Raw genomic sequence first — 26,659 nt, forward strand, 5'->3', positions numbered from 1 at the left:
GCTGGAATTATTAATTAGTTGTTTGAAAATCAATGTATTTTCATTATTAATGAAATAATTTAAACAGATGTGATGTTTCTTGCAGTTACAGCATCTACCAGTGGCTAATGCTAAATGCTAATGCTAACCAAAGCTTCAAATCTCACTAAAAATGACTGGCTTGTCATCACTTTGTCACTGCAAACACCATGAACACCCCATGAGGGTTGAGTTTGAGAATCTTTGGTAGGGTTCAGATACTATAAAATGCCTGTGAGAATCACTCACCGGTCAGAAAATCACACCGTCCAAACTTTACACAGCCAGAGAAGATGGCTCTGTTCCAGCACAAAGAATAACCAGAGTAATTTTTTTCCCTGGAGCCTATTGTATTTCTTAGAGCAAACCTCATATCCCACGAGTACGTCTAAAAAAACATGACCTTCACTTCTCTCAGTCAGTCTGGTGGAGGCCCATTGATCTAAATCCTCTCAGTACCAGACAGACCTGCTTCACTCCAAACTCTCCTCCTGTCTCAAGCACAACAGCAACCCACGGAGGAATCACGTCCCACGAAAGCAGGTTTGTGCCTGACACAGACGAACAATCCGCCACCGCTTGGAATGACAAGCAATGGCACCATTTGTCACCCATAATGCCTCTGGGATCGGGCATGAGAGACGTGACGTGTGCAACAATCGTGCATCTGTGGGCATCTAATGCAGGATTGTTCTCTCGAGTCGCTCTACACCGTATGTGTGTGGAATGAGCCAAAATGGTCGACTAGTCCAACAAAAACCAACAAGCTAATTGGTGATGTCCCAATTCACCTGAAACCTTCATTTTTCCCATAGAATTTCCCATAGAATTTTTTTTTTTTTTAAATAAACCAGCTACAAGGAGAACCACTACATTACAAACTTTCACCTGAAGCAAAAAAGTACCTGAAATTCAGACAAAAAGACAAAGGTACAAGATTAGATTCCAATGTTTTAATGAGGCAAAGAACTACAATCCCAGCACTGCCAATGACATCATTGAATTAAAAAACACTGGAGTAAAATAATTTTGCTTAAACTTTTGACTGATTTGACTGGTAGGCACTAAAGAGTTCATCTGGAGTGATTTGCCTGCTTCTGTTCTCTGATTGGTGGATATTTCTTACAGAATCATGGGTAATGTAGTTTTTCATCTGGAATTCCATTGTTTTTACACCGAATGTTGCATTCTATTGGCTAGGGGTGCAACATATCATAAAACTGAAGGTTCGGATCATATTATGGTTTTTGAGTCACGGATTAAATTGTTTTTCAGATACGTAAAAACAGCAGGTTGGCTGTTGTCACTTTAAGACGTAATGCAAGGACCCAAGATACTATTACACATACGATTGTTTTCTGCTTACGTTTACTTCACGTAAGATGTAACAGACTGTGTTAATGAGAATACTTTGCGAGACGGATATTAAGAGATAATTTTGTGTGTATTTGTTCATTCAAGCACAAGGAGATGTGAAAGAGAACTAATTTCTATGTGTAATGATTTAAAATTGCTTGCTAAAAACATTTTTGCGATATATGGTAGTTTTTTTTTAAATTGACATATTTCCACTGGGCGCACTTTCAATCAGTTCAGTTTAAATGTCACAGTTTGATTTTTTTTTTTTCCTTGGAATTCTGAGTTTGAATCTGAAATTTTGGGACTTTTCTACTTGGAATTATGAGTTTACATCACAAAATCGTGATTTTTTTCAATTTACATCTGACCATTATTTTTCTTGGAATTTAAATCTAAAATCTTTTTTTTTTTTTTTTTTTAACAAAATAAAATAAGTAAATATCAGATTTTGAATTTTTCTTTTTATATCTTGCCGTTGTACATTTTTTTTTGGAATTCTGAGTTTATATCTCGCAATTTAGAATTTCTTCCCTGGAATTCTGTTTATAACTTCCAATATAATTTTTTTTTATCCCCCTCGTAATTCTGAGTTTAAATCATACAATTTAAATTTTCTTTTCGGAATTCTAAGTTTATACCTCACAATTTAGATTTTTTTTTTTGGAATTCTAAGTTTACATCCAACTTTCTTTTTCTCTTTCTTTTTTTTTTAATAGCCAAAATTAAAGTTTGATACTAGAAATTGGTAGGCAGTTGTAATCAAGCTGAAATAAAATAAAATAAGTAAATAAAAATATTGGCAAATATTGCATTGCCAGCTAAAATAATTTAAGTTACAAATGCAAAACCACCTCATACGAGTGTAAAAACTTTTTTTGTGATATATTAGGATATATAGGAGTTATTACGAAATTGATACTTTACCATCGGGCGTATTTTCAATTCACAATTTCAATTTGTGTAATTTAAAGGGAAACGCACCTTCTGACCACATTCTGACATATTGCTAAGCTTTTATACATACTTTTTTGTTTGATCAGGTGTTACAAATGTGGGACTGAACTCAGTGGATGGATTGAATTGTTCATGACACCATCATTAACGCTGTGCTTTTGTGATAAAAACTGGAGAATGCTCTATCTAGCTGCTTTTGAACGCAATAACATGTCTTATATACTATAAATACTCCCTACAAAACATGTTAAACTGGAGTCATGCTAACTTGCATAACTATTCACCATTTTCTCAAGACCAATTCGTCAACAAGTCATTAAGGCAACCCACTGACTAGCCAGTTTTCATAATCTATAGTTGTGCTCCTACAGATGAGAGATGTTTGAGATATCACAGCTTTAATACAGATATCCTACCCGCTCTGGTCTTCGTGACTGTACTGTAATAACCCGACGGGAAGTCGCTGATGCTCACAATTTTCTCAACTCTCTAATGACACATAATGGCTTTGGATAACTGCTGCCAGCACTGTCATTTAGTAGCAACTGGGAGACTAAAGAGAGTTCCTCAAAGAGGGAAACAGATAGCATCCTCAGAGGAGGGGAAAAAAGCAATGATGCTCTCAGCACAAAGGCGACAAAAGTGGAAATGAAACTGAACATTGAAAGGCCAGAGGTCGAAGTCTTCTGTATGGAACTGATGTATCACGCGGCCCACTGGCGTTAACAGTTAATCTATAAAGTGCTATAAATTCAAGACCCCGTCAACGGTTTGTAGTCCTGCTAATGGTCTGGGTGCCCATTACCGTCAATCCTCCATCAAAGCGTTCCCCTTATCCTCACACCTACATCCCTCCGCATGAAGGGTTCAAGGTCTGTCAGATTTTTTTTTATTGCTGTCCCTCATCAGAATCACCAATTTTGCCAATGATATCACAGAACCACAAGGTCTCATACCACATCTTTCATACCCAGATTCATAAAATAATTGCTCTCATTTCGAGCGATACCAGTCCGTGTTTGCTTTGCTAAGCTGTGAACATCTGCCTGATCTCAGGGGCTGAAATTTGGCCGAACATCACCTGTGCTCACTCCTATAAATAACATGGCCTCCGAGACCTGTCAGGGACCGGCCATCAATTCCCCAGAAGCAACTGTGGCTGACGCTCAGGTCCTAACACTCAAGAGAAAAGCAAAAACAGAGTACACAAAGAACCGTACTAAAGATAGAGCAGTCACAGAAAATGTAGGGATGCACGATATATATGTACCATATAAGACAATATTAAAGACTTTTCTATTTATCGGTAATATTCCATATTTTATTTTATTTTATTTATAAAATAATTATTTTTTCACAGGGATGCATCAGTTTGTATGTTTTTTTTTTTGTTTTGTTTTTTTGTTTTTTTCATTTTTGTTTGTCTGTTTGTTACAGCCAAAATTAAGCTTGATACTTGTTGTTATTGTTAACTGCAACTAGAAATTAGTGGATAACTGAAATCAAGTGGAAACAAAATAAAATTAGTAAATATTAGATTTTAAAAGTTTCTTTTGGAATTCTGAGTTTATATCTCGCAATTTTGAATTTTATCTGGGAATTCTGAGATTATATCTATTTTTTTATTTTATTTTTTTTTTTCTTTTGAAGATTATTTCTCACTTTTTCTTGGAATTCTGAGTTTACATCTGACAATTTTGAGTTTTTTTCTTCTCAGAATTGTTTATATCTCACAATTTTTTTCTTAGAATTCTGACTTTATATCACAATTTTGAATTTTATCTTGGAATTCTGAGATTACATCTCACAATTTTGATTTTTTTTTTTTTTTTTTTTGGAATTCTGAATTTAAATCTGACCATTTTGATTTTTTTTCTTAGATTTCCAAGTTTATCTCTCAAATTTTTTCTTTGAATTCTGAGTTTATATCTGACAATTTTGAGTTTTTTTCTTCTCAGAATTGTTTACATCTTGCAATTTTGAATTTTATCTTGGAATTCTGAGATTATATCTCACAATTTAGATTTTTTGTTTTATTTTTTTGGAAATCTGAGTTTAAATCTGACCATTTTAATTTTTTTTTTCTTAGAACTCTAAGTTTATATCTCAATTTTTTTCTTGGAATTCTGAGTTTACATCTGACAACTTTGAGTTTTTTTCTTGGAATTGTTTATATCTCGCAATTTAGATTTTTTTCTTGGAATTGTGAGATTATATCTCACAATTTTATTTTGGAATTCTGAGATTATATGTCACTTTTTTTTTCTCTTGGAATTCCGAGATTACATCTGACAATTTTGAGTTTTTTCTTGTAATTCTGTTTCCATCTTGCATTTTCAATTTTCTTTTTCTTAGAATTCTGAGTTTAAATCTTACTGTTTGATTTCTTTCTTGGAATTCTAACTTTATATCTTACAATTTCGATTTTTTTCTTGGAATTTTGATTTATTTGTAAAAAATTATTTTCGGAACTATGAGTTTAAATCTTGCAAATTAGATGGGGGAGGGCTGGGGGAATCCAAATTTATATCTCACAATTTAGATGTTATTTTTTACCTTGGAATTCTGTGTTTTTTTGTTTGTTTGTTTGTTTGTTTGTTTATTAAAGTTTGAAACTATCAGCATTGTTTTTACTGTTAAGAACAGCTGGAAACTGTTTGAAATAAAGCTAAAATAAAATAAAATAAAATAAGTAAATATTAGATGAAAATCGTGGCAAATAAAATAATTTAAGTTAAAATACAAAAAAATACTTAATTATTATATATAATTATATATATATATATATATATATATATATATATACACATACATATATATATACATGAAACATAAAAGCTTTACATAAAATAAAAATAAAATAAAGCTACATGGAAATATTTTACAAAAACGAATAAAAATAAAAAAAGCGTCAAAAAATAAATAAATCAATCAATCAATAAAATAACAGTAAAAATATCGGTGCATTCCTATGAAAATAGGCTGCAAATATGATCAGAAGAATTACTTTAACATCAAATAACCTCCGTGTACACTAGAAATGATCCAGGTTTAATCATATTTCATGATGGTTTCTTTGGAGATGAGCTCTGACTCGAGTCAGCGTTCGAAAAAAGTTTGAACTTTCAAAAAAAACTTTTCAAAAAAGAAGCCGAGAGGGGATCAGGTCTGGCCTTTGTGAAGGTCAGTTGAATTTTTCCACAGACTCAGTAAAGCGTTTCTGTATGCACCTCGCTTCAAGCGCAGGGGTATTGTCATGCTGAAACCGCCACAACGGCTTGAATCCGTCTACAACCGGAGGCACCGGAGCGGCACGTCATCTCTGAATGTTCACTTACACGGACAATCAGCCGCAGCGCTCGATACTAGACTTCAGCAATGATAAGATGGGAAAATCACTCCGTATCTTGCTTTATTTGCTGTGCCAGTAGCTGCATAGTTACCTGGCCAGCGGGTCTGAAAGCCCTGTATTTACCGGACCTCAGAGAGTCAACAAACAGCTGCCATTCACCTGCAGAATATTCCCACATCTGCATTATTATTTTAAAATGCTGCATGTAATTCATGTTGATTTCTACAGCAGCTCTGAGTCATTATTCTGCATTTGCTGGTTTGGTTGATCAGATTCATGTGCTGAAATGGCCACCATTCGGAGAATTGTGTTAAATCATGTGCTTTCCCAAATAAGCAGCTTAGGAGAAAACCTTTTTACTTTATCTAATGGGAATAATTATGACAATAATATCACTTTAGTGGAGGTGGATAAACCATCCAATTTAATACATTATCATCCAGCTGTTTGGTGTGGAAGCTTGTTTCCACCACGGAATAAGAAAATTTAGGTAACTGAAAAAGGTAATTGCTTTTCTTCTTACAATTCTGACTTTTACATCTTGCAATTTTATCTCTTTTTTTCCCCCCTTAAAATACTGACTTTTTATATCTCACAATTTAGCATTTTTTTCTTTACATCTGACAATTTTTACTTTTCTTCTTGGAATTCTGAGTTTATATGTCACAATTTTTAATTTTGTTTCTGGGAATTCTGAGTTTATATTTTAAAATTTAGATTTTTTTTTTTTTTTTTGGAATTCTGAGTTTATATCAAACTCTTACTTTTTTGGAATTCTGAGTTTACAACTCACAATTCAGACTTTTTTACTTGAAATTTTGAGTTTATATCTCAAAAAATTGAATTTTTTTACTTGTTTACACCTGACAATTTTTACTTTTCTTCTTGGAATTCTGAATATATGAAAATGTTGTCTTTTTTCCTTGGAATTCTGCATTTATATCTTAAAATGTGGAATTGTTTCTTAGAATGATTGTTTACACCTGAAATTTTGACTATTTTACTTGGAATTCTGAGTTTACATCTCAAAATTTGGAATTTTTTTCTTGGAATTCTGAATTTACATCCCACAATTTTGACTTTTCTTCTTGGAACTCAGAATTTATAATTCACAATTTTTTTTTTTTTACTTGGAATTCTGAGTTTATATCTCAAAATGTATTTACTTTTTTTTTTTTTTTTTTTTTTTTTTTTTCTTTTGGAATTCTGGGTTTACATCTGAAAATTTTATTTCTTTTTCTTGGACTTCTGAGTTTATATCAAAATTTTGAGTTTATGTATGACAATTTTGATATATATATATATATATATATATATATATATATATATATACACACATTACCGTTTAAAAGTTTGGGGTCAGTACATTTTTATTGTTTTTTTTTTTTTTTTTTTTTTTTTTTAAGAAATTAATACTTTTATTCACCAAGGATGTATTAAGTTAATAATTAAAAGTTTATTAAAAGTTAATAATAAATAATTTACATTGTTATAAAATATTTATATTTTGAATAAACACTGTACTTTTTAAACTTGTTATTCATGAAAGAATCCTGAAAAAATAAAAAATCACAGGTTCCAAAAAATATTTGGCAGCACAACTGTTGATATTATCCAACACTGATCATTCTAATAATAAATCCACATATTAGAATGATTTCTGAAGGATCATGTGACACTTAAGACTGGAGTAACAGCTGATAAAAATTCAGCTTTTCATCACAGGAATAAATTCTATTTTAAAGTATGTTAAAATAACAAAAACATTGTTTTATATTGTAAAAACATTTTGCAATATTACTGTTTTTTTTCTATATTTTTAAAATAAATGCAGCCTTGATGAGCATAAGAGACTTCTTTAAAGACTATTACAAGTCTTACTGACCCCAAACTTTTGAACAGTAGTGTATATATATATATATATGAATATATATAATCTGAGTTTACAACTGACAATTTTACTACTTTTTCTTGTAAATTTAAGTTTATAATTCACAATTTAGTTTTTTTTTTTTTTTTTTTTTTTACTTGGAATTCTGAGTTTATATCTCAAAATGTATTTACTTTTTTTTTTTTTTTCTTTTGGAATTCTGGGTTTACATCTGAAAATTGTACTTCTTTTTTTGGACTTCTGAGTTTATATCAAAATTTTGAGTTTATGTATGACAATTTTGATTGTACACACACACACACACACACACACACACACACACATATATATATATATATATATATATATAACGGATACAAACACAAGAGTTCCAAGAAAAAAGTTCTGAGAAATAAAAGTCTAAGACATAAACATTACTGAGACATGTCTGAGACATACATTTGAAATTGTGAGGAAAAACAGTCAGTTTTTGGTGGCAGAAAAACTTGAGAGATTTAAACTCAGAATTCCAAGGGGAAAAAAGGCCAAAAATGGTCAGATGTACACTTAGAATTCCAAGGAAAATATCAAAATTATAAGATTTAAACTACATATATACATATATATATGTGTGTGTGTGTGTGTACTTGTTTTTGCTACATTGTGGGGACCAAATGTCCCCACTACGATAGTAAAACCTGAAATTTTTGACATTGTGGGGACCGGCTTGTGGTCCCCATGGGTACAAAATCTTATAAATCATAGAGAATGAGATTTTTTGAGAAAGTAAAAATGCAGAAAGTTTTCTGTAAGGGTTAGGTTTAGGGGTAGGGTTAGGGTAAGGGGATAGAAAATACAGTGTGGACAGTATACAAACCATTGCGCCTATGGAGAGTCCCCACAAAGATAATAAACCAGACGTGTGTGTGTGTGTGTGTGTGTGTGTGTGTGTGTGTGTGTGTGTGTGTGTGTGTGTGCCTAGCTGCTTTACAATTCTGATTTGTTAGTAAATTGGTAGATGTTTTCTTTTCCAGAGTTTACATCTCACAATTCAGATTTTTTTCTTAGAATTCTGAGTTTTTCTCACATCTGCGAGTTTATACCTCACAGTTCAGACTTTTACTCTCAAAATTGCAGTCTTATGTTTCAAAATTCTGAGTTCACATCTTACAATTCTGACTTACAATATTCTGAATTGTGTTAAAAAGTCATTCTGACATTTTTTGACACTTTTTTTCTTTTTTCCTTTGGCAGAAACAAGCTTCCACAGCTTAGTATAATATATTGGGATTAAAAAAAAAAAAAATCAGAAACAGTGATTTTCCAAATTTGCTGCTTTTATCCAGTAGGTTGAACAGCAGTTCAATCCAGTTCAAATTGGTAAAATGACAAGAACAAGCACACTGAGACTTTGGATACTAATGAGCACTTTAACTTGAGCCCTGAAATTGTGGGCTAAATCTTGTCAGATATTACAGCTGATATTAAAATCTGACAGTAATACAGTTTGTTCATTACACAAAATTGTATGTTACAGAAAATGGTCCAGGCCAACATGTGCTTATTAAGAGACTCAGTGAAGGTTTGAGAACTTCTCATTAAGAACTTACACAGCTGACGACAATCAAAAGAGAGCGATAATGAGTCATTGTCCAACGTAAAACGACAAAAATAAAACGACAAGCGTGACACTCGTACCTCTGGTTTCCATGGCAACTTTTTGTACTTCTGTACAAGGAACTTGCGGATTTCAGCTTGATCTTTGTCATGAATGCTGCCAGCGTTGGGCTCATCTTCCTGCTAGAGAAAAACACAAAGAAACAGCCATGTCAACATTATGCATTTCCAGAAATAATGACGTTGTTAAATGAACAAATCCTCAGGTTATTTTCTAATATTTTTTTTTTCACATTTACATTTCATTGATTTAATTTTCCTCATGTTTTTCTTAAATCTTGGGGTGAAATGTGACTTGGACATGACTCCATTAACACTGAACTTTCAGAGACAGTATTTCCATTAGAAAGCAGCTCATTTGTTCGTTTGGTCTGTCGTGTTCACCGGCGTCAGACACGCAGCAGCTTTTCTTTGGAGAGCTCATCGGCAGGGAAACGGACTGCTCGTCTCTTCAGCTCTCAGTTCATTTCTCTCCATATTAATCTCCTTCTTCAGTCATGTGTCACATGTCAATGTTCAGCGCTAATTGAAAATTGCGCTGAAGCATCACAAAACCCGATTAGGAGTGGCTTAAAGTCAATACTGTCGAAGAGAAGTCACAGTAATAAAGGCCTTCATATATTGTGTTAGTCATTATGTGTCTCATTTGACAGCTGGAATGACTGGTTATGTTCATAAACCCATACTACCATACTTAATATTTCACAAGCGTATGAATATGTATGCTGTTAATCCATATTTTCTGTATGCAAACAAGACCAGGATGACTTGAGCATATTATGCTGGGAATTGTATTCTGTAATGCAATGCACTCAATTTAACCTTGTATTGGCAGTCATGTTGACCACAATCACTGTTACATTATTTAACTGGACTGTGAGTTATACACAATACAGAATAGTTACTTTTATTTATAAAATGAAAACTGGATGCAAAAGTTTGAATTGCATGTAATTAGGTTATGTAAATGTAGCACAATAAAGTTCTTCTTAAGATGCGAGACTTAAGTTCTTAGAAATATACAATAATTTTTATGCTGATTGTTTTAAGAAAATGTTAATGACTAATTACATCTGGAAAATATATATATATTCTTGTATGCTTCTCCATGTTGATCTTACCACATGAATTATGAGCTTAAGTCTCATAATTCTTTATTTTTCTGCACCAAAAAAAGGTAATTATGACTTTTTATTCCACAATTTTGACTATTTTTCTTACTTTAAGTTTATATCTCACATTTTAGGCTTTTATTTCTCATAATTGCGAGTTTACATTTTGCTATTTGGATTTTTTTTTCCTTAGAATTCTGAGTTTAAAAATTACAATTATCTTTTGTTGTTTTTGTTGTTGGTCTGTTTGTTTCTGCTGCCAAAAAAAAATGAATGAATGAATAAATAAACAAATAAAATAAAAAGGTAATTGCAACTTTTTGTAACTTTTTGGAATTCTGAGTTTACATCTCACATTTCAGATTTTTTATTTTATTATTTTTTTTTTTTATTTTGAGTTTACAACATAAATAAGTAAGTAAGTAGTAAGTAAATAAATAAATAAATAAATGTAATTGCAACCTTTCATTTTTTTGTTTTTTTTGTTTACATAATAAATAAATAAATAAATAAATAAATAAATAAATCAAATTGCAACCTTTTATCTCACAATGTGAACTATTTTGAGTTTCTATCTCTTTCCATCTCACAACTCTGACTATTTTTCTTTGAGTTTGAATTGAATTGGTGTGACAAAAAAAAAAAAAACATAAAAAGAAGACGATATTTGCCTTTATGCAACCCCAAGTTAATTTTTATTCAGATATTAAAAACATGTATTTTACATAGAATTTTTATTTATTTATTTATTTTTTGAAGAAATTAATACTTTTATTTAGCATGGATGTTTTAAATTAATCATAAGGTGACAGTAGATACATTTGTAGATACATAATGTTGCAAAGGTTGGCTTTTAAAACAAATGTTGCTCTTTCTAGCTTTCTATTTATTTAAAAAATGCTGAAAAAAAAATGAAGTAATGATGCTGAAAATTTAGCTTTGAATCACAGGAATATATTACATATTATTATTATTATTACTTTTTTCAGATTAAAGAAGAAACTTCTTTAAAAAAAATCTTACTTACTCTAAACTTTTGTATATAAACTTTTAAAAAAAATAAAATTAATACATCTGAATAAAAAAAATAAATAAATAAATAAAAGAAAAGCATCATGTCAATGCACAACGCATCAAAATACGCATTTCACATACAATTTTTAAAAACTAATAGGCAGTATACAGTATTAATGCAGTAAGCTAGTGTTGCATTTTAAACATTGTCATTATCATTCTGCTTGTTGCAGCCAAATATTAAGAATCAAGACAGCAAGAAAACAACGCAAGGTAAACGCTCCAGGCCAAAACATGAGACATTTATCCAAATACTGTGAGTTCCAGGTGAGCTGTGCACAACTGCTCTCATTGCAACAACATTCATCAAACTAAACCTTCTGGCTAGAACTGAACTACATCTAATATTACAATCACAGCAGAACTGATCTGAAGTCAGATCTCCTCCCAAGACAAAGGGACAAACATGGCGCAAGGTTTGAGATGGATCCCAGACACCAGGATGGGTTTGCAAGTACGAGGCCAGAATATAAAGGAGGTTAATTAATTCTCCTCGTTCAGGGGTAAACAGGCTCGCTCTTAGAGCAGGAGACTGGGGCACATTTTTCACGTCCGGTTATCCAGCAGAACGACAAAACACAGCCCCTCCACAAATCAAATTTTAATTTTCTCTGCCCTGTAACGTGGAGGATAATGACCCGAGCGATCGGTTTCATCAGTCATCTTCATCTCCGCTCTGATGAACTACAAACACTAGCTGGAGTGAAAAAAGGAAAGGTGTTGAGATGATACATGCAAGGTTAATGCATTCGTCCGACGAACAACAACAGGCTACATGTTTACCAAAACTCACTCGCCTTATGATTTGTCTTCAAGCAATGCATTAAAAACAAGTATGGGTAAAAAAAAAAAAGGGCTTTGGCTGCATTTACCTCAATCTCAAGTTCACCGATTCTGTTACTAGAACAGTGATTGTTGAAGTGAGTCTGGCAGATTTGTCAAAATACTGGGCTTCAAAAACTGTGAAACTGTAAAAAAAAAAAAAAAAAAAAAAAAAAAAAAAAAAAAAAAGCTCAATAGCTGTTAACTAATACGGCAGACTGGTCATTTCTTAAGCAGTGATTGTAATTGGGAAATGCCTGACTCATCTTGTGTAAACGTACAAGAAGCACTCACAATGGAAGTCAGTGCTAATGGGGTTATTGTTGAGAGACATTTTTATAATACTTCACAGTTGCTGCAAATTGGGCTGTGATAATTGATTTAACTGATAATTAATAAAGTAAACAGGAGAAGATCTAACAAATATGAGAGAATCCGACAAGCTCAAATTATAGGGATTCACAAATTGTCAGATGAGAGTTTTCAAGTTCTGCAGGGAAACAACTGTGTACAAGAAATACAGGTGGAAATTACAACATTGATGGATGAGAATAAAAGAAGGGATGGATGGATGGATTAATTGATGAATGGATTATAATTAAAGAAGGGATGGATGGATGGATGGATGGATTGATGGATGAGAATAAAAGAAGAGATGGATGGATGGATGGATGGATGGATGAATTGATAAATGGATTATAATTAAAAAAGAGATGGATGGATGGATGGATGGATGGATGAATTATAATTAAAGAAGGGATGGATGGATGATAAAAGAAGGGATGGGTGGGTGAATTGATGAATGGATTATAATTAAAGAAGGGATGGATGATGGATGGATGATGGATGGATGGATAGATGGACGGATTATAATTAAAATGGATGGATGGATGGATGGATGGATGGATGGATGAGAATAAAAGAAAGGAAGGATGGATGAATTGATGAATGGATTATAATTAAAGAAGGGATGGATGGATTATAATTAAAGAAGAGATGGATGGATGATAAAAGAAGGGATGGATGAATGGATTATAATTAAAGAAGGGATGGATGGAAGGATAGATGGATGAATGGATGATAATAAAAGAAGGGATGGTGGATGTATGAACTGATGAATGAATTATAATTAAAGAAGGGATGGATAGATGATTATAATTAAAGAAGAGATGGATGGATGGATGGATGGATGGATGGATAGATGATAATAAAAGAAGGGAGGGATGGTTGGATAAATGAAGATATTAATGGACAGATGAATGGTGGGTGAAATGAGTGAAATGGATAGACCGAAAGATAAATGAATGGAGATATGAATTAGTTAATAGACTGATAAAAGAAAGAATGAATTGATAGATGGATGATGGAGACAAATTGCAAAATGAATGCACGGACAGAGGGGCAGTTTGATAAAAGGAAGGAAGTAGAGAGTGACAATAAAAATGTATTTATGGATGATAATGAAAGAAAGTTGGATGAAATGAAAGGATGAATGAAGTGAGGGGCGATAAAAGAATGGATTGATGGTTAATGGAGATATGAATTAATGGATGGATGGACAGAAGGGTGGTTCGATGAATGAATTAATTAAAGTAGCAAGGGATAGATGAAAGAATGGATGGATGAACTAATGGGGACTAATGAATGGATGATAGATGGATCAAGGCGGAATGGAAACATGAATTAATGAATGGATGAATAAAAAACAGAGATGAATGGACAGATGTAGCAAGTGATGGACAAAAGAATGCACTGATGGATGATGCATGATGGATGGATGGATTAAAAGAAAGAATGGATGGATGGACGGACGGAGCAAGGAATGGATGAAAGAATGGATGGATAGAGATTAATTAATGAATGGATGGACAGAAGAAGAGCAGTTTGATGAACGGATGGATGGACAGATGAAACAAGGGATGGATGAAAGAAAGAATGGATGGATAATGAATGAAAAAGTGAGAGATGGATGAATGGAGATGAATTAATAGATGGATTGATGGATGGATGGATGGATGTAGCATGGGATGGATGAAATGATGCATGAATGAATGGATGGATATGAATTAATGAATGTAGCAAGGAATGGACGGATGGATGAAGACATAATTTAATGAATAGATGGGCAGTTTGATGAAAGGATGGATGCATGCATGGATGGATAGATGGATTGACTAATAAATGGATGATACATTAATGGATGAATGGCAAGATGAATTACTGCATGGATGATGGATGAAGAAAAGAGGAAATGAGAAATGGATGGAGACATGACAAATTAAGGTAGGAGGGATGAATGGATGAAAGTAAGGATGGATGGATGGACAGAAGAATAGATAGACAGATGGATGGGTTGATGGGTCAATCGATGGATGGTTAGAGACAAGAATTAATGGAAGGATGGCTGAATGGATAAAAGTACAAATGGATGGACAGACGGACAGAAGATCGGATAGACATACGGATGGGTGGATGGGTCAATCAATAGATTGATGAACGAATGGACAGAAGAACAGATAGATGGATGGGCTGATGGGTCAGTCAATGAAGGGATGGATGGCTAGAGGCAGGAATTAATGGAAGGAAGGCTGAATAGATGAAAGTAGTGATTGATGGGTGGACAGGGGGATGAAATTACAGGACAATATTGGACAACATGGACTTGAAGACACAATTTCATCGTTTGGGGTTTTCCATCTTTTGGATGTTCAGCTGGTTTAGCTAGTTGAGAGCTGGCATCCCAGTCTAACACTCCAAGTGACTCTCAATACATCTGACACAAAGCTGCCACTCTGGACACCAAAGTTCCTGGACAAGAGTTGACTGAAAAAAATGACATGACGTTTTGGGAAAACAGCGGAAAAATGACCGTCTGGCTATGAAAGTCAAGCGTGAGCTCATAAGAGTTATTACCCGCCCTCACAAGGATCTCCACCCACAGCAGTGACAAAGACTTCATTTACTATATGCTTGGAAGTTTCCATCTTGCATAAGTGTTTAGATATTTTCAGAATTGCTTCGGTACATTGAACCGCCTATTGAACATCTGCAGGAACTGTATGTAATGCAGCGAAGCTGAGAACATGCTGTTCTGTAAGTATCAATGTTATGAAGGACTCTCAAATCAATAGAGCTAATGAGAGACAATCTCAGGAAAACTCAAAATAAATATCTGAACCATATCTCACCCCATAACTCAAAGAAATGCATACAGAAAATGAAGCCTGTTTTAGGTCTTCTCTTTTCCTTTTTACAGTATGTACATTGTCCAGGTATTTTATGTACATTTGTTCAGATTTGTTCTGATAATTACTAGTAATTACTGCTTAATTCTTAACCTACACATTGTAAGACTCTCAAGTCAGATTTGTTCTGTAAAGATGGTACGCCACACTACCAGCAGGTGAAAATCTCACACCAGTGGTTTTCTCGTCCCGCTGCTGATCTGGTATCAGTCAGGGGCGCACAGCGGCGAGGAGAGTGACAGGCCAGCGGGACGGAGGAGACAGGGGACAGCAGGGGTGACGGAGCTGCCATCCACGCTCATATGAGACAGGTCTGATCCCACACAGGCTGTCGGACGACCACTGTCACATCACAGCTGTCACTAATAATCAGAGCAGCTTCACAAGCACACCAGCTTCTGCTGTAGGTACTGATGATCAAACCAGAAACCCTCCGCTGCGTGAAGAAGGGCTAACGAACAGATGCTAATGTTCTTTTCACAGCTCGTATTTACTTGTCTGAATCTAAATTCAAATGCGATGTGCTAGGTTGATCCAAACCAGGTCACATTTGAAAAATGTCTTTCACTTGAGGAATAGTTCAACCAGAAATGAACATTTGCTGAAGATTTGTTGCATTACATCACTTGCTCACCAACGGATCCTCTGCAGTGAATGAGTGCCATCAGAATTTGAGTCCAAACCGCTGATAAAAACATCACAATAATCCACACCACTCCAATCCATCTCCTGTTGTCCTCTCACATCACAATCCACCAGCATATTTGTTTAGATCTGTTTTGGACAGTTTTCACTAGTAAACGGTGCTTGATCTGTGCATATTTCTCTCCTAATTAATATTTTTCACTTGAGGAACCATTATTGTGGATTATGGACTCATATTTTGGCCAGAAGCAATGGTTTGAAGTTAAAACTTCTCAATGATGAATTTGTTTCTTATAAACACACAGCTTTTTTCTTCACAAGATATTTATTTGAATGACTGGATTACTTGTGGATTATTGTTTTGTTTTTGTCAGCTGTTTGGCCATTCTGACGGCACCCATTCACTGCAGAGGATCCACTGATGAGCAAGTGATAAATTTCCCAAACAATTTTAACAAACAAACTCATTATCAATTTTCAGTAAAATTTATTTTCATTACCAATGCAAAATATATGTAAAATAGCTGTTCTTATTGCGTTAAAGGTGCTGAAGTTTGGAAGAAATCTTTCATGCTAATTAAATTAAAAGAACCAAAACTGATGTTTATTTGAACCCAGAGCTGAACCAGGAACTTCTTGTATGAAAGTAGCATAAAATTGAGAAGTCACACTTAACTTACATTAAGTATGCAATTTAAATTTTAAACAGCATAAATACATTTTAATGTTTGAAATTTCTGAGGTAAAAACAGATCTAATTTGCTTAATGTTTTTTTAATTAAACAACAATATTAACATATGCTAATATGAAACTTTTTAAAATATATTTTATTTTTGAGCCAACATTTTACAGGCTAAATAGATAAATAAATACCACACTTTATTTTTATTATTTTTTCAGACTACAGTTAAACAAAATGTCCATTTATATTAATATTTATATATACACCAAACAATTAGTTTTTTTTTTTTTTTTTCAGTTTGCTGTGAATAAAATCAAGTCCCTGCATTTTGTTTCTCATTGATTAACGTGTTTAACACTGAAATATATCCACTGTCAAAAATGCAAATGCATATTTTCCAGTTTGCAAAACACTGAGTCTCAAATACTAAAAAAATGCTATTTCCTTGAAACAACATAAAAACACTCTTGCATTTTTATGTTGCGTTTTATAAACTGCATTTTGGAAGTTCAAAATCAGGGCACCATATCAGTCCATTATATGGAGAAAAATCCTGAAATGTTTTCCTCAAAAAACATAATTTCTTTACGACTGAAGAAAAAAGACATGAACATCTTGGATGACAAGGGGATGAGTACATTATATGTAAATCTTTGTTTTGGAAGTGGACTTCTCCTTTAAGTTTTCTCAACTATTTATTTTTACAGTGATGTTACAGAACTAAATTGTTGTAAATGCCATTTTATGCTGACTTCATGATTTTTAACCTGATTTAACCAATTCAAGAGCTCAAACAGAACAGCTGAACTGTATTATTTAAGAAAAATGGACTAAATACTATTCTGCCAACAGCAATTTAGCTAAAAAAAATGAATGAATGTTTTTAATGGTTCTAAAAGAATCATCTTATTCTGAGACAAATGTATATTAACACATATATGCCAAATGTTTTATTTTTAAAACAATTAATTACCTATAGATAAAACCTGTGCAACATTTTACTACATAAAAAGAAATCAATCAATCAATAATGGATGAAACAATGGACATAGTATATAACCCAAAATACTTAAGTACAGTATTGTTATTAAAACGAACGTGAAATGAATTGGCACAACGTTTTGGCATTTCACAGGTGGCGGTCGGATAAACAAACCTTGCTCTGGAAGGAGCCAAAATGAAACCGAGTCTCTGGTCAATGTTTTTCCTCATTCACTCCATCGATATGGATGCAGCCAAACTGGAAACTCAATGGCCATAATCTGCTCAGGGCTCATAAAGCCAGGCTCAACAGCGGCTCCTGGCACAGCCATGGGCCTGATTTATTAACTCTCTAATAGGCTTATGGCCTCCACCCCATCACTGCCTGTGACATTTGTGCTGAGCTGCGATCTTCTGTGTGCTTGTGTTTGTGTCTCCTGACTCTTAATACCTCACCCATCCTCGATTTCATGACATTCACTTCTTATCGCAGTTCTTTACCACATCCATCTTTTTTGTGAAACTATTAAGATCACGCCCAGGTTGTATTTCATGCCAAATTAATAAGTAAAACTAAGTTGCATTTTGATTAAAATAAACCTCATTTTAGACCACACGAAATGCTTTGGGCAGCTTAGTGCAGTCCTATTTTCTATTGATGTATTTCCTGTTATACGGGGCATATTACATTGGTTATCCTTCTTTAAAAATAGGCTTTAGTTTTGTCACAAATAGAATAATTATTTTATTATAGCTTTTTTTTTTTTCGCTAAAATATAGTAATAGTCAACAGGTTTCATCACAGCCATAAACAATGTATTGCTACATGCTAGTTTAATTAAGTAAAATAAATAAATTAAATATATCATTGACATATCAGGGTTTTCGACAGGCCAATTTTACAATACAAAAAAATTAATAATAATAATATCTGTTGTAAATGTTGAAACATTAAGAATGTTGTGTACACATAAAATCATTTTAAAATTTAAAATTAAGATATTTTTGGTGTTTTTTTTCATCTCGATGAATTGGCCATAGCCTTAAAAAATGTCACATGGTGCAACCGTGATTAATATTAAAATTAATTAATTTCCTTAACATGCTTAACATGCTTAACATGTTTAACATTGTTCTTAGTAAAGTGTTTAGAAACAAAGTATTTATTTTGAGTTTTTGTAAATAATGATCTCATATTTTTGTTTAATATTTTCAAATTTGCCTTCTTAAACGAAGTTAACACTTATTTTTCCTGCAAATTGCATAAAACTGATAAAAATGTTTGAAAAATGCCATGTTGTAGCATATTTCAACCACAGAAATTAGATATTTTATTTTTATTTTAATACAGTTATGACTATTATTGGTCGCACCACATGATAAGTAGTCACTCCAAATGACACAAAGGCCTTATATTATTAAAAATTGGCTGCCTAAACAAAATAAGTTAGTTTCCCTCAAAGGGTCACTATGAAATTTAAAATAAAAATAAATACTTAAAGAAATAACTTTATAGCCATTGTTTTTTTGAGGTCATACCACATGATATCCAAATGTGGTAAATACATACCAGCCTTTAAAAAGGTAATTTTTTTACCAACTTTAAAAAAGAGTTACAAACCTGCTTAATGCTTCAACGGCAAATTGGTGATGAAAAGTCCTATCTTTGAATGGATTTCAACATAAAAGTCCCAGAATAGTAGTTTCTTGATGGTCGCACCACATGATATTTCACAAAATGGAAATCATTGGACAAAGTTTGTTTGTACATTATAATGGAAATATAAATACAAATTCATTGTAAGTTTACACAGGATTACAAAACACTTTGGAAATCATGCCAAATAGTGCAGAAGATTAATCAGAATAAATTAAGGATAATTTCAAAGACGTTTGCAAAGCAAAAGTTATGGCCGGATGGTCGCACCACATGATATTTTGACACTTTAACAGAAAAATTACAAATAACTAATCTTTTTTCAAAAGTTAAAGTGGGTCTATACATAGGAGAGGTATTTCATATATATATGGCATCTATTTATTGCATTTAAACCAATTATATTTAACCAAGATTATTTAATATACTACCTTCTACACTGTAAAAAACAATTTGTTGAGTCAACTTAAAATAATTTGCAACCTGGCTGCCTTAAAATGTTAAGTTCAGTCAACTCAAAAAAAAAGTTTATTCAACTTGAAATGTTAAATTATACTAAGTGACAACTTAGATATTTGAGTTGAATCAACTTAACATTAAGTTGTTACTTAGTACAACTTAACATTTCAAGTTGACTAAACTTATTTTAGTTGACTGAACTTAAAATTTTAAGGAAGCAGGGTAACAAATTATTTTAAGCTGATTCAACAAATTGTGTTTTTTATTTTTTAGTGTATTTATGCGTAATTTTTTTTTTTTTTTTTTTTGTGATTAATCATTTTACAGTTTTTTTTCCATAAACAATTCTATTTTGAAATGCTAGACTAATGTAAAATAAAATAAACAGATAAATAAATTCCCCAAAAACTTGATTTGGGGGAAAAATTACAAATAATGGAAATGCTTCTGTGAAACTGTATTACACAATTACACAAATCCATAAAACGTAATCACAGTAAATGTGTGTGCATGCAGTGTTATTTTTATGTGCTTTCAAAAACACCCTTCTCTGCTCTATCGATTTCCTTTGTGCCATATGTGTACCGCTTCAAATGTGCCTGCTCTCAAATCTATGTGTATTTTATGAAAAGCCCTCACAATAAAAACCCATTTAGCCTTGGCTCTGTCCTTCTCACCATGTGGTTTATGCAATTATTTTCCCATCTTTCCAAGCTCTGCTCATTTGGTCACTCAGTTGCAGGATGAATGCCATGTGCCGCGAGCCACGCGCGATGAGTCTCATCATTACACTAATAGGTGAGGATGACAATCTGATGAAGGTGAGATGTGACTCAGAGTTTGGCGGTAATACGCGGCACATTGATGACCAGTAAACAAATCTTTGTGTGAGGAGATCCGGTACATGTGGAATGGAGTTCTACATTTTTGCAGCATGCAGTGTGCATGCTGTGCACAGTATGTGAATATTCTGTATGCATATGCAAAACACCCAACTGACAAAAGACAATTCCCAAAATATGCAGTTTACTGAAGGATACAGTCTCCCACAATCCAGTCTGCCCGACTGGAATTTCTATTTCCATTTTTTAAATTAACCATTCAATTTTTTTTTTTTTCATGATTCAGTCAATATGTTTTTTTCCATATGATGTTCATTAATTAGTCAGTTTCACTCTTAAGTCACTGAATAATTACAATTAAAAATAACTGTGACTTTTTATCTCACAATTGACTTTTTTTCCTCAAAACTGCATGATACTAACTTATACCTCTGACTTTTTTCTCAGAATGGCATGATATAAACTCGAAATTCCAAGAAAACAACTCAGAATTTCAAATTTAAATCACAATTTACAGAAATAAAGTCATTTTGAGAAAAAAAAAGTAAGATTTGCGAGTTCATATCTCACAATTCTGACTTCATAACACAAAATAGTGAGAACTGTAAAATATTAGTCTTTTTTCCCCCTTGGAATTGGGCTTTATAACTCCGAATTCTGAGAAAAAAGTCAGAATTATGTGATATAAACTCGCAATTGTGAGAAAAAAGTCAGAATTTTTAGTTTATATCCTGCATTTCTGACTTTATAACTTACAATAGTGAGTTGATATCTTGCAATTCTGACTTTATAACTAGCAGTTGCGAGTTTATATCAAGTAATTCAGAGAAAAAAGTCAAAATTGTTTATTTATACCTCACAACTCTGACTTTATAACTCACAATTGTGAGTTTATATCACATAATTCTGTAAAAGAAAGTCAGAATTGTGTGATGTAAACTTGCAATTGTGAGAAAAAGTCAAATTGTGAGATAAAAAGTTGCAATACCTTTTTTTATTGTTTTATTTTTTTATTCAGTGGCAGAAACGGGCTTACATACAAATCATTTTAGTCAACTACAAAAACAAAAAAACATTTTAGTTCTCAAATATGTGCAAAATTAATAATGTGCACTTTCCCCCAACCAAAGCAGTATTTTTCAAAAATATTATAATGCTTTTTTAAAGTTTGAGGCTAGTAACATTTTTACAAATATTTTCGTAAAATTTACATTTATTAATCATTGCATTTGCATTTATTTAATCAAAAATACAGTAAAAATAGTAATATTGTTAAATATTACAATTTAAAATAATAGTTTTTATGTGAATATATGCTAAAATGTAATTTATTCCTATTATGCAAAGCTTAATTTTCAGTATCATTACTCCAGTATTTGTGTTTCCTTCAGAAATCATTCTAATATGCTGACTTGCTGCTCAATAAGCATTTCTGAATATTATCGATGTTGAAAACAGTTGTGCTGCTTCATATTTTCTTCCCAAATTAATTCATTTTCAAAAAAACTTTAAAAAGTTGCATATTTTTCAACAGTAACTTTTGTTATCTGTGATGTTGACATCTGTGTTTGCCTTGAATCACTAAAAATCAAGACAATGTTACACAAAAAATGAATAAAACATGTATTTAATGTAATTAAACTGTATTTACGCAATGTACTGAAACATTAAAACATTTATTTTTGCATTCCACTTCTACCAAAATAATAGGTTGTAGAAATCTTTTCAGCTTTCTACATCAACAACAACTAAAAAATGTGTTTTCTCTTCCCTGTTAATAAATGAGCCTATTTATTTTGCTATACTTTTACCATTTACAATAATACTGTATGATTGCATTTTCCTATTTGCATAAATCTAATCACACCAGCTGAGAGCCACTGAGCAGAAAGGAGATCAATTTGAGGAGTGCTAACCATGAAAAACAGTAAAGAGAAATCCACAGCTTCCATAAGGACTCTACAAATGTTTAGTGATGCCTTACAGACACCATAACGCACCTGATCATCGGATCAACGGTAAACACAACCTCAGGCCATTTCTGAGCACAGTTCATTTTAAAACACCCATCACAACTCCTACTTTCAACTGTAAGTTCCTCTTGTCTGGCACTGTGTGGAACAGAAATGTATGTGGCATAACACTGGCAACAAATAGTAAGATATTTAACAGCATAAGCTTAAACCTACCAGAAAAAAGTGACATGAGCAAATTTTTGCTGCTGTAGAAAAACATTTTTTTCACTTATTCATGATGTCACTGTAGAACTGCAAAATTTCACAATCTAATCAATTCCCAAATGTAAGATATCAAAGATACGACACATTACCAAAGTAAAATGGCATTTCAGTTACTAGATTAGTGTCAATAGATGTTAAAAAGGCATTCAAAAGAGGTACGTTTTAAACTCACTTTCAATCTTACACCTGTACACTTAACAGGACAATAAAGAGTCGTTCTAAAAATCTCTACGAGCTGCAATTAGACCTGTTAGAGCACAGGAGAAAATATGTAGAAACCCAACAGCAAAAATTTGCATCCCAAAGCTGGCTATTATGTCATAAATTCCTGCACCTGGGCTGCTCTTAAGACAGCGAACATAAGGACAATTTACGCTCCCATAAAGACAATCACAAATGTCCGAGCTGTGAGCTGGAGTCCGTAAATGGAAAATTAAGAAGACAAATGGCACTTAAATAAGTCCTCTTACTGAAAGCTACCAAACCAAAGCACTAAGTACATTTCGACAAAACAATAGAAAACCACGCATATAATTCATGAGCATAATGTTGGCAGTAGAACAGCCGGGCTCAATTACGCCGGCCTTGATCTCTGGAGAAACAGCGAGCTGAATGAAGCTTTTGGCTCCGAGCAGGAACAGAAGTCTACAGCCGAAGCCTGTTTCTGTTGTTAATATTCAAAGCGTGCAATTACATGGCATTTCCCAACCCCAGCGGTGATAACACACTTAAAAGCTCTGCGTGTTTAAGTAGTCATGATCATTTGAAGTTAAGGCTGCGGAAAAGAAAAAGCAGGTAAGTTCAGACCTTTAAAGTATATTCAGAGAACTCTGCAGCTTTGCTTGTTGGTACAATGTTTTAGTAATGTTATTTTATTACGGCTAATTTCTTTATAAAGCGTTATTAGCAAAAACGCAAATTTGCTTATTATAGCTCCACCTTGTGGTCAATTCTTGCAAAATTTGGTGCACAGACTTGTTTTGACTCTATGTATGAATATGTCAACTTTCATAACAATCTGCCATTTTGATTCAAACTTACAGGCTGTTTGATTTGATTGTCTGTCATTGACCATGTTTTTCATTTAAGTAATATGTTAGATGTGTATGAAATATTATGCATTTCAGTTTTACACTTTATAGTGTTTAACAATTGGTTGCAGAGTTGTAGTCAACTGTAGTGCCCCCTATGGGTGGAATCTGTCAAAACATATATTGCATATAAATACCGTAAACTCGCAGTTTATGTCTCCAACAATATTTTAAGCTGTGGTATCCTTTGGATATTGTACATGGACACAAGAATCATTGTGTTACCATCACAGAATTTTTTTGTAAGGCTAAGAAGAAAAATTAAAGCAAAACAAAACTGCACAATGGATTGGAGACATAAAGAGCAGTCAGACTAACAATGGCCATCAAAGAGACTGTCAAAAACCGGAGACTTTAAAGACGAGAGCGTAAATTAAGAATGCCAATATCAATTGGGGCCACGTTCGCAGCAGGATGAAAGCAGCGTGAAGGACAGAGTCAAACCCTCTTGAGCGTTTCCCAGGATGCATTGATCATTAAGATAATCACGATAGACTTTCACCAGCTGAGGAGAAAAAAAAAAAAACATGAATTCTCAAAGGTCTGCCCATTGGGAGAATCTGTTATAAACAAAATAAACGAAAATGCAAATTAAACAAAACAATGATTCATTGCTATTTTAGCAGCCAATAATAAATGCATGACAATTTATCATGACCTTCGAGTTGGGAGGTTTAGTCTACTGCTGCAGTGATAATGTATATTTGTTCAGCCAAGTCTTAAGTTCCATTGACAAAAACCCAACAGGATTTTTCTATTGGCTTTTGGGTAATTGTAGAAGATAAGCTCCGTGACCAACTAAAGTTCACGGTTCTAACAGGATTTGTTCATCATGAAAATCTTCACAAATAAACACAACTTTTATCAATTTTAAAGGCTTAATATAATCACCAGAAGTAAAAAGACAAACATAGTCTTTACATGAATGCAGCCACAATTACGCGTCTGACAATTCGTTCAGTCTGTTTAAAAGGAACCCTGGGTATTAAAGGAACATGCCCCTGTTTTGCTTAAAGGTTAAACAAGTCTGTTTTCCCATTCAGCCGATCTCCGGGTCTGGTCACACAGCTTAGCATAGTCATTGATTTTATGCATCTCACTCAAAAATGACCAAAGAGTTTCAATATTTTTCCTATTTAAAACTTGACTCTTCTGTAGTTACATTGTCTACTAAGACCGACGGAAAATGAAAAGTTGTGATTTTGTAGGCTGATATGGCTAGGAACTATACTCTCATTCTGGTGTAATAATAGGAACGCTGCTGAATGCAGCAGGCGCAATGATATTATGTAGCGCCTGAAAAAGTCTCCATATAAAGGTGGTTCATTTTATGTTGATGGAAGTTAGCCTACTTTCAGTCGCTGCGTAATATCATCATGGTACGGCAGGAAAGTTCCTTGATTATTACGCTGGAATGAGAGTATAGTTCCTAGCCATATAAACTTTTCATTTTCCGTTGGTCTTAGTACATGATGTAATGTATGTCATTTATGAGCGAGATGCTAACGGTCTAATCGGATTCAATGATCTATGCTAATAGTGCTACCGCCAGACCCAGAGATCGGCTGAATGGATTCGAAAACTCTGTTTAACTCTAGGGGAGTTGGAAAATGAACCTATTTTCAAAAATACTGGCGTGTTCCTTTAAGACTTCTATGGCTAAATATAACATAAATGATGTTTCTTGCTGAAATATGTAGTAGAAAACCCATAAAAGATTTACGGTATTTAAAAAAATCTACAGGGGGCACCATTATTTCGCTGATGTCAAATGGTTACACTTGATGAGCTACTGCCACTACCTGTTGCTATTTTTACCACAACACAACTCGGAAAATAAAATACTGATACGATGACCACAGCTACTGAAAGAGCTTACAGGTGCTAAAGGATATAAGCATAGGCTTAAACCAAATGGCCCACCATCGATTTTTCCCCACAAGGAGTCAAAACGCCCCAGATATCAAGTGAAATCCACACTGAAAAACTCCTTCAGCAGCTGCGGCGTCATGACAAGCGTCAGCATGTTTACATCCTGCCAGGATGGCATCTAGCGGTTCTTGTCTCTGCCATTTGTAAGCTCTTTCAGTCTACTAAAAGCCTCAAAGGCATCAGGGCTAAAGTGAAAAGAACAAAGACGCGGGTCTTTAGGACGTTTTACTCGTCCACAGGCATCTTCTCATTCTTTTCTCCTCTTATTATCGCTAGGAAAGCAGTGAAGACTTACATCGCTTCTCTTGTTGCCCTTCGACTGAACATTACAACCAAAAGCCGCAAATGTAGCATCGTATCAGCATTTTCTTTTCTGAGATGTAAAACTAGCTACAGGTTGCGCCAGTAGCTCACTGAGTGCAACCATTTTACATCATCGAAATAATGGCATCCCCCATAGTCCAAAACGATGATTTTTTTAAACTAATGTAAATCTTTCATAGGTTTTCTACTACATATTGCAGTAAGCAACTCTATTTACGTTATTTTAAGCCATACAAGTCTTAATACCCGGGGTTCCCTTTAAAAAACATTTAAGAGTAAACAACAGAAGTGCTAAAATGCTACAACTCTAATGTTCTGGGTA

At 33.4% G+C, this 26,659-nt stretch overlaps 1 protein-coding gene across 1 annotated transcript in view; it reads right to left on the reverse strand.

Annotated features, from left to right (window-relative positions):
* The window catches only part of b4galnt4a (beta-1,4-N-acetyl-galactosaminyl transferase 4a), a 217,617-nt gene that overhangs the window by 95,218 nt on the left and 95,740 nt on the right, over positions 1-26,659 (reverse strand). The window contains exon 3 of the mRNA XM_051100119.1: positions 9,252-9,353. Within this exon, the coding sequence (XP_050956076.1) occupies positions 9,252-9,353 (102 nt within the window). The remainder of the gene's footprint in view (positions 1-9,251; positions 9,354-26,659) is intronic.

This window comes from Labeo rohita, chromosome 25, assembly GCF_022985175.1.
Source record: "Labeo rohita strain BAU-BD-2019 chromosome 25, IGBB_LRoh.1.0, whole genome shotgun sequence".
Classification (NCBI taxonomy): domain Eukaryota; kingdom Metazoa; phylum Chordata; class Actinopteri; order Cypriniformes; family Cyprinidae; genus Labeo; species Labeo rohita.